The following is a 13,918-nucleotide window of genomic DNA, read 5'->3' as shown; positions in this document are numbered from 1 at the left end:
GCCATTACCAACAATACCAAGCCATTACTAGCGAGATCAGGCCATTACCAGCGATACCAAACCATTATCAGCGAGATCAGGCCATTACCAGCGATACCAAGCCATTACTAGCGATACCAAGCTATTACCAGCGATACCAAGCCATTACTAGTGATACATGGTTATTATCAGCGATATCAAGCCATTACTAGCGATATCAGGCCATTACCAGCGATACCCTACCAACTTCACCAGGAACTTAATTTGAGAATCGAATTCGATTCATTTAACAGCTGAAGAAGGAATGATACTCTATTTTCGGAGACAAGAAGAAGAAGAGGACGAAGAAGAGTGTAGAAACGTAGAAGATCTATATCTTCAAGGTGCTGAAGCAAGTTCATCCAGACATCGGTATTTCCAGCAAAGCCATGGGTATCATGAACAGCTTCATCAACGATATCTTTGAGAATTGGCCAAACACTGTTGTCTCTGAAGGCACCAAGGCGGTAACTAAGTTCACGAGTTCCTCTCCTTTCATAATCTTCTGTTTACAGTGCTTGCAATTAGCACGTGAAGTTTGTTGAAGAGAGCGAGATTTTGAGCGAGAAAGTGGGAGAGAGCGAGATTTTAGGAGAGAGCTACATTGGAGAGAGCGAGATTGTGAGCGAGAAAGTGGGAGAGGGCAAGATTTTGGGAGAGCATTTCGAGCAAGATTCTCCCTTATTATTATTATTAATATAGATATATATATTTATCTCAGGCAGTCGTCTGTTTGGTGGCTAGCGATACCAGCCTTAGCGAGATTTCCTTCTCCATACTGTTGGCTTATGCCAGATTCTCTCAATTCTTAAGCTCAAAATTCCTCGCCGTTGAATTTGGGGATTCAAAACTCCACCGTGACTTCTAATTCTGGCAGCCTTTAATCGAGCATGATCTTTTTTGTTTTCTCTTAACTAATTTCAGCAAGAATCAAAGTTTCACAACAAAATAAACAGTATTCAGTTCGAGTAACTCGTGATTTTATCAGATTTCAACTAATTAGTAGAAAAAAAATCTCATCGAACTTAGCTATATAAATACTGACAGGACGCATGCTCTTCTTCATCTTGTAGTGTGATCTCCTTCGTTCTTACGTCCTTTGCAGTTTGAATTGTGATTCTCTTTCAATCTTACGTTCTTTACATTCTTTGTCAATCGGACTCGGATTGCAAATCAGCCTTGAATTGTAGTAGGAAGCTGTAAGTGAGGAGAAGGGAGAAAGAAAGAAAGATGGGGAATTAGGGTTTTCCTTCCTTTTTTTGTTATATATATATATTGTTTCTTAATTTTTTTTCTTGGATTTTTTTTATTATTATCTTTTTTTTACTAACTTGCCCCCCTACTATTTTTTTTGTAGGAGTTACGGTGCAACAAAACAAGTTTTTTTTTTTAATCTCATCGACCCATCTTTGGTGCGCTCGTGTATCCTGATCGTCATGGGAGGGACCCCATAAAGGCTTACAACTCTTCCATTCGATCACCCTAGGGAGGATCTCGGAAAGGCCTACCTTGTAGAGCCACTCGTGTATCCTGATCGTCATGGGAAAGACCCCAAAAAGGCTTACAACTCTCCCATTCGATCACCTTAGGGAGGATCTCGGGAAGGTTTTCCTTGTTATGTTACTCCTTGATCAAAATTTGAAGATAAGGGAAGCCATTGAGTATTTGAAGATGAGGCGGATATGCCATCAAACTTTGAAGATGAGAAGAATGTGCCATCAAGATTTTGAACGGAGTCAGGTTGGCTAGAGTCGATCTCGTGTACAAGGCGGAGCCAGACGGACCAGAGTTGTCCTCGCATATGAGGTGGAGCCGGATGGACTAGAGTCGTCCTCGCATATGAGGTAGAGCTAGACAAACCAAACTTGATCTCGGATATGAGGTGGAACCATACCCACATTTTTGGAGAGGAAATGAAGCTACACAAATTTTGGAGAAGAGGTGAAGTTGTACCAATATTTTGGAGAGGAAACGAAACCGCACCACGACTTTGAAGATGAAGCGAAGTCGTGTCATCAGTTTGGAGATAAAACGAAACCACACCACGACTTGGAGATGAAATGAAGCCGCGTCATTAGTTTGGAGATGAAACGAAGCCGCACCACGACTTGGAGATGAAGCAAAGCCGCATCATTATTTTAGAGATGAAATGAAGCCACGCCATGACTTGGAGATGAAGCGAAGCCGCGTCATTAGTTTGGAGATGAAATGAAGCCACGCCACGACTTGGAGATGAAGCGAAGCCACATCATTATTTTGGATATTAAACGAAGCCACGCCACGACTTTGAAGATGAAGTGAAGCCACGTCATTAGTTTGGAGATGAAACGAAGCCACGCCACGACTTGGAGATGAAGTGAAGCCGCGTTATTAGTTTGGAGATGAAACGAAACCACGCCACGACTTGGAGATGAAGCGAAGCCACATCATTAGTTTGGAGATGAAAAGAAGCCACGCCACGATTTGGAGATGAAGCGAAATCGCGTCATTAGTTTGGAGATGAAACGAAGCCACGCCACAACTTGGAGATGAAGTGAAGCCGCGTCATTAGTTTGGAGATGAAACGAAACCATGCCACGACTTGGAGATGATGCGAAGCCGCGTCATTAGTTTGGAGATGAAACGAAGCCACGCCACGACTTGAAGATGAAGCGAAGCCGCGTCATTAGTTTGGAGATGAAATGAAGCCACGCCACGACTTAGAGATGAAGCAAAGTCACATCATTAGTTTAGAGATGAAACGAAGCCACACCACGATTTTGAAGATGAAGTGAAGCCACGTCATTAGTTTGGAGATGAAACGAAGCCATGCCACGACTTGGAGATGAATCGAAGCCGCGTCATTATTTTGGAGATGAAACAAAGCCACGCCAAGACTTGGAGATGAAGTGAAGCCATTAGTTTAGAGATAAAGTGAAGCTACGTCATGATTTTGTAGACCAAGTCATTGAAGATGGAGTCGAGCCATGCACACCGACCTTGAACTTGAAGATGGAGCGGAGTCATGCACAACGACCTTTAACTTCAAGATGGAAGTGGGGCCATGCATGCCAATCTTGAACTTAAAGATGGAGAGGCATCAACGAAGCCTTTGAACTTAAAGATGGAGAAGCATCGATGAAGCCTTTGAACTTAAATATGGAGAAGCATCAACGAGACCTTCACACTTAAGTTTGACAAAGCATTGATAAATTCTTCGCATTTGAGTTTGATGAAGCATGAAGCTTTAGCAGTAGGCTTGACTTTGTGATTTTGAGCATGAAGATGGCATTGCAAAACCTCAAGACTTGAGCATGAAGATGAAGCATCGATGAAGCCTCTAAACTTGAAGATGGAGGAGCATCAATGAAGCCTCTGAACTTGAAGATTGAAGAGCATCGACGAAGCCTCTGAACTTGAAGATGGATGAGCATCTAAGTTTGATTTTAAAGAGGAAGCAAAGCGCATTCCAGTGTGTGCCTTTTATTTACTGTGTTGGCTCCTTACGAGAGATGAACATCTTCAATCCATTGTGTTGCCCCCAATAGAGATGAACATCTTCAATCTGAAGTGTCATTCTTTAACGGGGATGATCAACATCAATCTTGTAGTATTATACTTAGGTGGTTGTGGTATCTTTTCTGATGGACTAAACTTAAATTTCTTTAAGTTTCCTTCGTACCTTTAAAGAAAGGGATCAAATCATGACGTAGTTCAATTTTATTTATTTATTTTTTTAACTGGACTGAACTTGAAGTTTCTTTCAAGTTGCCGACATACCCTTCTTAATGATAGGGATCAAGTCATAATGTAGTTCGAAGAGAATTTTTTTCTTTTTATGCGCGATTAAACTTAAATTTCTTTAAGTTGCCTAAGCACCCTTTATAATGAAAGGGATCAAGTCGTAACGTAGTTCATACAATTTTTTTTATTTTTTGGCCCTGCTCACATTTTAAGCTCATGCAGGCTAGAAGCATCATGTAGTTTAGGCTCTTGCGATGAAGAGCTTCTTCATTTAAACTTCAGAAGCTTTTATTTCATCATGGTTTTGATTATTCTGTTCATTTGTAGGATTCGTCAATATGATGAGTTTTGGCTTCACTATCAAGGAACCTTCTGTACTTATGTCAACAGAAAATTTCCTCTTCATGCGTGAAGGGACACGACTGTGAATCTTTTCGTCATTGTTTTCTTCATGGAATGACGTTGGCTTCAAGATTTTCATCCTTCCTTTACGTTGATCGCTTATTGTCTTGAGACGATCAAAAGCAGATGCTGGAGGTTGATCTTTCTTTGATGTGGATATACTTAGCCTTTTGAAGGCTGAAGTTCGAGCAGAAGTAGCCGTTAGACATTGGTCTTCTTCTCCTACCGTGGCTATACTCAATCTTTGAAAAACTGAAGATCGAGCACTTGAAGGCTTAATACGATCGAAGACAGAAGTTCTTTGCTTCATTTCTTCTAAGTCTTTGACTTATTCAGCAGTCACATGATTGTTGTTGACTTCCACTATGCCAACAGTGTGACATGCAACAACTTCTGATACTTTCTCTGGATGATAATTGAGAAAGCTTCTTGGGAGAAATTCTGCCGAAGTTTCTGGCCGTCGGAATTGAGGGAAGTCTTTGTCTTCTTTCTTAGCAGGCTTAGGCTTCCGTGTCATCTTTTTGCCTTTCTTTTTATGAGTCTTGTTTCTTCTTCTATAGCTTTGATAGGAACGCGACTCTTTTTGGGTGGAGTTTGGTTGTCTTCTCTTTCGATGAGTCACTATTATCCACCATTCGTTGCCATCTTCAAGAAGATCATCTTTCTTTTCGGAATTTTCTATTTGAATCTCTTGTTGGAACCGAAAAACTATAGGCTTGAATTCTCCAAACTGGATCGGACTTTGTCTTTGAGCATGGGACACAGACAGCATTGGAATATTTGAAGTCACCGCTATTGTAGCGTGATTTGTCTGAGCTACTTCATCCAAATCTAGCTCAATCTTCTTTTCACGAGCCAACTTCATAATTCGTTCCTTCAGCACGAAGCACCTTTCAACTGGGTGACTAATGACCTGATGATACTTGCAGTAGTTAGGATCATATATTTTTCCTTCTTGTTCCGGTCGCTTGCATTCTGGTAGCTGAATAAGTTGCTTCTCTAGTAGTTACTCCAACATATCTACCACATCAGAGTCAGGAAATGGATAAACCTTTTCTTGTCGTTCTTTAAGAGTTGGATGACGCTTCTCGCCCTCATTGTGCCTTCTTTCAAATTTTCTTTGTTTTCCTTTGGAGGAAAATTTCAGCAGGGTCACATGAACGACCATAAATTCTTTTATGGCACTACCCACGATCAGTGCCCTTGACATCATTTTTGTATTTTCTCCCTTCAGAGACTAGGAAATCTTTAGTTCCCCTATTAGCAATACTCAGCTCCATATCATGAGCACGCGTTGCCAGCTCCTCAAACACATGAGGTTTTATCCTTTGTAGGATGTAGAGGAGTTCCCAGTGCATACCTTGCGTGCACATTTCTGCAGCAGACAACTCAGTGAGTCGATCTTTGCAATCCAGACTCAGAGCTCTCCATCGATTAATGTAGTCGACGACTGGTTCCCCTTTCCATTGTTTGGAGTTTTTCAACTCCATCATGCTGACGGTGTGTCTGGTGCTGTAGAAGCGATTCAAGAATTCTCTTTCAAGTTGCTCTCAGCTGTCAATCACCTCAGGCTCTAAGTCTGTGTACCAGTCAAAAGCGTTCCCTTTGGGGTTCTGACGAACTGTTTGACCAGTAGATCTCCTCTTGTTCCCGCATTTTTGTATGTTTCTACGAAGTGGACGACGTGTTGCTTTGGGTTGCCCTTTCCGTCGAATTGTTGGAACTTTAGGGGCTGATATCCAGTAGGCATTCTCAGGTTCTCGATCCTTTGAGTGTAAGGCTTGGAATACATGAAGGAGGTTTGGGTCGACCCTCTATATTGAGCTCTTATGGAGGTCATGATCATGTCTTGTAGTTGTTGGACCGACAAAGAGGCCACCGAGGCTGACTGTTGCGATTGGCTTTCTTGTAGCACGGTCTTCCCCTTGTCGATTGCTTTCATCGTGGGTGCTAGGCTTGATTGAGCAGCCTCTCGAGACTGCATTTGTTCCTTCAGAGCAGTGATCTCGTGGTCTCGCTCCTCGATGGCTTTCATCATGAAGTTAATCTTCCTTTCCATTTCAGCCATGGCCGCTTCCGCCATCACATCCGCCATCATGACAGAAATCATATCTGGTGGTGAATCTCTTTCCGGTCCGTCGGGCGCGAAAGTAGAGTTGTCGAACAAGAGGTTTTCCTTGATGACAACCCTACTTTGTGGGGATTCCATCATTTGTTTCAAGATGTCGTGGGCGATGGGGGAGCTTTTCTCTTGCTCTTGCGTGATTTCTTTTGAGCGGCCGCGGGTGACCGGTCCTTTGTATGAGCCGTTTGCGGAGGAAGATTTGGATGCCACCTTCTTAGGCGCCATTTGGCTTGTTTGAATGTTGAGAAAGAGATGAGAGGTAGAGAGGTCCCACTGGGCGTGCCAATTTGTTCGCACGAGGTTTTCAGATAAACGTGTTTCGTGGAGTTGAACTTAAGTTGGTGTTGATGTTGGAGTTGATTTGATGCGATGTGGTTCGATCTCTAATATTTGATCCTCTGATTCTCTCTCAGTTGGGTGAATGTGCTTGACTTGGAGAAGGAAAACATCGAATGTTCTTGAAGTAGAAGTCTTGGAAGCTTGGAGTAGAAGTATTGGAAGAGTATTTGTATCTTCAAAGGTCTTCTGCCTTATAGAAGTGCAGCTTTAAGAGTCTTTGCAGCTTGAAGTAGAAGTCTTGGAAGAATATTTGTATCTTCAAAGGTCTTCTGCCTTATAGGAGTGCAACTTTAGGAGTCTTGGAAGCTTGAAGTAGAAGTCTTGAAAGAGTATTTGTGTCTTCAAAGGTCTTCTGCCTTATAGGAGTGCAGCTTCAGGAGTCTTGGAAGCTTGAAGTAGAAGTCTTGGAAGAGTATTTGTATCTTCAAAGGTCTTCTGCCTTATAGGAGTGCAGCTTCAGGAGTCTTGGAAGCTTGAAGTAGAAGTCTTGGAAGAGTATTTGTGTCTTCAAAGGTCTCTGCCTTGTAGGAGTGTAGCTTCAGGAGTCTTGGGAATCCTCTGCTTATTAGTGAATTCTCTCTGGGTCTTCTGAGTGTAGAAAATTCTGCCTCTACCAAATGAAAAGAACTTCTATTTATAGAGTTCTCAGGTGGGCTTCGTGGGCTTGGTTAGTCTATGGGCCTGACCCTTGGGTCCAATTAGTTGGTTTTGGGCCTAATCTTAAATTTGGGTCCAATTCAACTTTTTTTGTAGTTTGGACTTTAAGCCCAAATAGTAATATCAAATTGGATCAATTTAATCTTATCTGATTCATCCGCGTGACGTCATCTAAACTTGTCTTCAATTCAATTCGGGACATGTGTCAACTTCTAATTAGACCCAAAGTCAATGATTCAGAAATTCGTTGTTAATTTAGCAAACGACATGGTGACTTGTGATTGGTCCAAAATTTCTCATTCAACAGTATTAATTTACACCTTCAATTATGTTATGTTTGAAACAATATCTTGTTTGACTTATAATTTTATCAATTAAATCTCTAAATTTTCATATGTGAACCGATTTAGACTCAATTAAAAAAAAAATTGAAAATTGTCCATGCATCATTTCTAATCATCCATTTTATTGATTTTATATTTGAAGAAGTCTACACATAAGTAAGAATCGAATGCATGGACAATTTTTAAAAGTAGTGATAATAAGTGGTCTAAATTAATTCAATAATAATAATTTAGAAGTTTGACTTGAAACAATTTTATATTTTGTACCATATTTTCAAACCAAGTCTAAAGGAGGGTGTGAATTGATATATTTACGAGAGTTTAAATTCATACAATTCCTAATATTTAGAGGTATAAATTGAAGGATAAGTACCAGAGTGATTTTGAAAATGCTAAAATCACTTTTTGACATTTTGAAAATCACTCTAAAAAACCGAAACCAATTTTGATTATTTGAAAATTGTATTAAAAGTATAAAACTAAATATTAAATTAATTTTAAGTAATTAAGTATACGTTGGAGAGTGATTATGAAATTGTTAAAATCGGTCAAAATTCTTTTAACCATTCAAAAATTATTTGATATTTAACTTTACATTTTTACATGTACATTGAGTATCATTAAAATTGATTTTAAATTATTAAAAATATATTTAAGTGTAATTTTCAAAATGATGAAAGCTATTTTAATTATTTCAAAACCTTTCAAAAACGTGTTCCGAAATTATTTTAAAGTTGAAAACAAATCAAAAGTAGAAAGTAATTTCACCTATTTATGTGGCTTATTGCCGATACTTTCTTTATTCAGTGTTCACATTTTCAATCTTGACCTTCAATCGCCGCCAACGTCTCAAAACGTCTCTCTTTAAAGAATCAGCCGTCCATAGAAAGCGTCCATTTTCGCAAGTAAAATTCCGTCACGATTCAACTCCGGTCCTCCGCCGCTGGACGGCGATCAGAACAAATGTGTTCGTTAAAGAGAAGAGGGAATATCTTCATCCTAACCCTAACCGGTCCCGATGAGCACAGATTCAATCCTCAGCTTCTAGATGCTATTCGATCCTCTCTTCGTCGAGTCCGCTCCGAGGTTGAATCCGCCGCCGCCGCCGGTAATTCCTCTAGTTTTGCTCTAATCACCACCGCAGAAGGTAAATTCTTCTCCAATGGCTACGATATCGATTGGGCAAAAACCTCAATGGATCAAATGATTCTCATGGACAATAAGTTGAAATCCGTCGCATCCGAACTAATCACGCTTCCGATGCCGACGATTTCCGCCGTTTCCGGGCACGCGTCGGCCGCCGGCTTCATTTTGGCGATGATTCACGACTACATCCTGATGAGGAGAGATCGTGGATTTCTGTACATGAGCGAACTGGACATTCGTCAAGTGATTCCGCCGTGGTTTGCGGTTTTGGTTAAAAGCAGAATCGGATCGGCGGCGGCTCAACGTGAGGTCGTGTTGAAAGCGCCGAAACTGACGGCGGATAAGGCTCTGGAAATGGGGATTATTGACTCGGCGCACGATGGCGCGGAGGAGACCCTCGCGGCTGCCGTGCGATTGGCGGAGGATTTGGTGGCGAGGAAATGGGACGGCCAAACTTACGCTGGGAATCGGATGGAGCTGCTTTCTGAGGTTCTGAATGTCATCGGAGCACGTTGCTCCGTCGCAAAGCTCTGAGACTGTTTTCGGTAACTGTGACAGTGGCAGGTGATGGGTGGCTTTTATCGTCTATGTCAGTAAAATTAAATTGATAAATGTTAGAAAAAGAATTAGGATAATATTGTTGTAAATATAATAATAATATTTTCAAAAATAATAATAAGGTGGTTAAAAGTAACAATTTAGTCTATAAATTTTAATTTGTAATGATTTATAAAAATATTGAGTATCTAATTAGTTTATTGATTTATTTATGCAAGAAATCTTATTAACTCTTAACTCTAATTTCTATATTAAGAACTAAATTATTATATAGTAAAGTTTAAGAACTAAATTATATAAAATTGAAAGTTTAGAGCTAAATCGTTATAAACCAAAGTTTATTAACTAAATTGTTACTTTAATAAAAGTTTAAAAACTAAAAATGATTTAGAAAAAAAAAGGACGACTCGAATCAATATCATAAATTATTATATCATGACTCATACCTAATCAAATTTATCTATGATGAATTAATGTGGAATTCAACCACCCTCCATTATTGAATGCTTACTTCTAAAAATATATATAAAAACTTATATTATTATTATTGATTTTTGCATTCAATGTGTGAACATATGGACATATGTTTTACATTAGAGGAAACTGCAGGACATTATACTTAATACCATAGCATATTTCAACTAACATAAAAAATTATGGTTAAATTAGTTATTATTTTACTTTGTATACACTGAATTTGACTCCAATTTATTTATATAAATCTCAACATCTTTTTACTGTAGTTGTGGCAGTTTGTTTAAAATTTTCAAAATGTCAATATTGAATTGTTGCGTGGTTTTATGTCATTGCTTTAATTTTTCTTCAAGTTTTAACAATATACCGAATTTGAGGATTTGAACTTTTCATTTCTGGGTCAATATTAAAGACAAAATATTTTATTCAGTTTAATGATGCTCGAATTTGGAAAAAATGGTCTAAAATAGCCCCCTTAAGATTTCTTTATTTCAGAAATAGCACTCCCTTTTTGAAAAACACGTTAAAATGTCTTTCTTAGGCAATCCTAGACGAGATCGAGACTGAGATCGAGTTAGAAGTGAAAACTTTAGCCTACCACGTGTCTGGATTTATTAATAAAAGTTAGATTTTACCATTCTGCCCCAATTATTATACTATTTTATTATTATCAAATGAGTGAATTATATACCCACCAATTGGTTTGCTCAATAAGTTATATCTCAAATTTATTTTCTCTCTCATATTTCGAGGTTTCCTTCCCTATTCAACACTTTTTTTTCTTCACAAAATCACAAAACAACATAGGGATCATTTTAAAAATATATTTTTTTTAAATATAAAAAATTATTTTAAATAGTAAAACTATTAAAAATATTTATAAAATATAGCAAAATTTCCGAACTATCAAGGATAGACGTTGATAGACACTAATAGATTTCTATGTAACAATGTCACTTATAGATACTGATAGAAGTCAATCAGTGTCTATCATTCACAGTTCTAAAATTTTATTATGTTTTGTAAATAGTTTGATTCATTTTTCTTTAAAAACAGCTCTAAAAATATTTATATTTTTTGGATTTTTCTATTTATAAGAATTTCCTAAACAAACGTATATATCTCGCTCTTGTCTTTATTAAATATGTTTGTATTTTAACATCCATGCTTTTGACCCGAAGAAAAGTATTTCGGGCGCCCGTCTATGTAAACTCGGTACAAAATCATCAATCTCACCCGAGATACATACAAAATTGCCCTGAGATTGACAAAAAATGGTTAAATCTCGAGCAAGAGATTGAATTGTTTGTACAAAGATTCATAATCCTCCTTGGGATTTGTACAAATTTTTGTATATTTGTTTTCATTTTTCCAAGATGCCTCGAATATTTGTTTTTTTCTTTCCACGGAAAATGGAAGAAGAATGAGAAAGAATATTAGGGGGCTAGTCGAAAGGTTTTATTGTAGATATCATAATAATTTATGTAAGGGGTCAGTTGAAAGATTTGAAAGTATGAGGGCATTATGTTCATAGTTGTTTACATTGACACCAATGAGTAAATATATTTGGTTGCTTTTGATTTGGGAGACAAAGAAAACGATGAGTTGTGGAACCTATTGCAATCAAGAATCGGTGTGGTTAACGAATGGATATTTGCAACACAAAAGCATTTCTTGTTGGAACATAAAGAAAGCATGCAATAGTAGAAATGAAGGATTGATAACGTTCTTATTACACAAAACTAAGAATAAGCATGCATAAAGGGTTAGAAAATACAACCTTTGTAGAATCCACCGCAATCTTTCTCTCCGTGCTCGATCGATACCATCAACGTTAAATCCTCGCTATTCTCCGGTTGAAGAACACGGTGGTGGGACCGTTTTGTTAGTGAAGACAAGGGAATTTCACTCTAGAAAAGTGAAGAGTAAAGAGATTTTGGTGGAAGAGTCAAGTGAAAAGTCAAAGAAGCATTTTTTTTTTTTTACATTTCAAAAACCAAACTATTTAAAGATAAAATACATGCATCTTTCCCCACCTCAAAATCCACTAGCATGTAATCTTTAGGTGTCAAGGTTTGGAAGTGTCACTTCAAAGTCCACTTAGTTAGTGGGAAAATCCAACAATTGGGTTTTTCCACAAACTAATTTAAAAAATAAATAAATCAATCTTTTATGGAAAAACATTTTCATAATTTAGAAAATATTTAAAAATAAATTTAATATCACATATTAAATTATTTTTTACACCTAACTTTGATTAATCATATTATTCAGTTTTAAAAAAACGCTTTCAAGCTAATGTTCAAGAATACTTTAAAAAATAATTAATAAACCCCACAATCCAATCTAAGAGCGTAGAGGATAGTAGGGAAGATCTTGTGGTGGCCTTCAACCATTGGAATGGAAATTTCAGGTGGATTTGGAGCTTAGGAGGATTCTTCAAAGGTATGTTTTTTTTTAAACCCTATTATTCTCTAATGACCATGCATGCTTAATTTCTAAAACTAATATAGTTAAAGTGCTTAAGATCCTAATTGTTTCCATTTGTTGATTGTCAACACCATCAATGAGGTGTCAATCTAGTTGGATAAATCCAGTTTATGCAACCCAAAGAAAACCATGTCAATCCAGTTGGATAAATCCAGTCTATGCAACCCAAAAAAAACCAAATTGTTATACGTAAGGCATGATACGTGAATCGAACGAGATAGTACGTTGTGCAGATGCCTCCCTTTTTTAACAACTCAAAACTACAGTAGAAGAACTATCCCATACTGATTGTAAAGGATGGGTATTTTGTTGATATTGTTGTTGAGGATTAGAAGGACCAAGATCCATGATGCACAGTTACTGAAAGAATATAAACAAAATTGAATAATTGCTTATTGGAATAAGGCCACATGAACCCTAGGATTAGCTCTAACCATATTTTGAATTTCAATACTCATAGAATTCAAATCAATTTGTGAATGATTCTGTGTCAATTATAAATACAAACACGAATGCATCCCTTCAAGTCTAGTAATTTCAAACATCCCATGAGTTTTATGCCGACAAGCACATAACCTCCAATCGAAACCATCCTTCTATTGTTTTCATCTTACATACCAAATATCTTGGTTTGATTCTACTACAAAATCTGATAGTATTCTGTCACGCAATACTTTTTTATGGCCAATTGTAGATCTTCTTTAATGTCAAATAACATTTCTTTTTGTATTAAACTAAAATTATCTACACATCTATTTCTTTACTCCAATGTTGATCCTTATTCACATATTGAATAGTAATGTCCCAATCTATTTGGGTGAAATCTCCGGTGGTACCAACTCATTTTCATATTCTGCACTTCCTTTTTTTCCAAATAATTCATCAAGTTCTATATCAATATCACTGTCCCCAGCATTTTCAGGTTCAAGAATGATAATATCTTTAGGACGCAACAAAATATTTAATCAAGTGTTTACAACTATCATAGTTGAGAAAATATTAGTCTAACTTAATAGGTTAATACTAACAGCCCAATACAACATCAGTTCAAACTCAAACAAATAAACTCCAAAAGATCAGTCCAAACTCAAATTCATGATCAGTCCAAAAAGTTTTTTAAAAACACAATAAATCTACAACCCAAGTCCAAACTCAAATTCAATATCAGTCCAAATATTTTCTTTTTTAAAAACAAACACACCTACAACCAATCCAACATTAGTACAATTACAACAATAAACTAAAAAAAAAAAAGACAAATCATTCCAACTTTTCAAGTCCAAACTCCAAGAATAAAAAAAAAATTCAAATCCAATCTAACGGAAAAAAAAACTAAATCTTAGACAAAACAAACTTTGAACACTAGATCTTCCAAATTTTAAACAAAACAAGTTTAAAACTCTAGGCTTTCATTCATTAATTAAACTAAAGTACTGGATTTGTGGAGACCTATGATTTAAACAAAATAAAATCTCATATATTGGAAAACAAATACCTAGGGGAGAATGACAGCATATTAGTGGTGGTAGGGGAGAAGGGCGGACGATGGAGAACACGACCACAGTGGACTCACGACGGGCTGGGAGAGAAGAAGAAAGAAAGTTGGGAGAGTGGGGAGCTTATGATCTGTAGGTCCGCGAAG

At 37.4% G+C, this 13,918-nt stretch overlaps 1 protein-coding gene and 1 pseudogene across 1 annotated transcript; one reads left to right on the top strand and one right to left on the bottom strand.

Moving 5' to 3' along the window:
* Window positions 1-5,327: 5,327 nt before the first annotated feature.
* LOC150035463 (uncharacterized) lies at window positions 5,328-6,493 on the bottom strand (annotated as a pseudogene).
* A 1,798-nt stretch (window positions 6,494-8,291) lies between these two features.
* Window positions 8,292-9,448, top strand: ECI1 (delta(3), delta(2)-enoyl CoA isomerase 1). The gene has a single exon (XM_039034502.2). The coding sequence runs from the start codon at window positions 8,572-8,574 to the stop codon at window positions 9,286-9,288; it is 717 nt and encodes a 238-aa protein (XP_038890430.2). The 5' UTR covers window positions 8,292-8,571; the 3' UTR covers window positions 9,289-9,448.
* The last annotated feature ends 4,470 nt before the right edge of the window (window positions 9,449-13,918 follow it).

The sequence above is a fragment of the Benincasa hispida genome, chromosome 6, assembly GCF_027475165.1.
Source record: "Benincasa hispida cultivar pf3 chromosome 6, pf3_genome.v1.1, whole genome shotgun sequence".
Classification (NCBI taxonomy): Eukaryota; Viridiplantae; Streptophyta; class Magnoliopsida; order Cucurbitales; family Cucurbitaceae; genus Benincasa; species Benincasa hispida.
The sequence above is the reverse complement of the archived record's forward strand: the minus strand, read 5'-3'. Positions and strand labels throughout refer to the sequence as shown.

What these genes read in the sequence shown, in the direction of transcription:
- ECI1 (XM_039034502.2), top strand. Translation starts at nt 8,572, where the DNA reads ATGTGTTCGTTAAAGAGAAGAGGGAATATCTTCATCCTAACCCTAACC.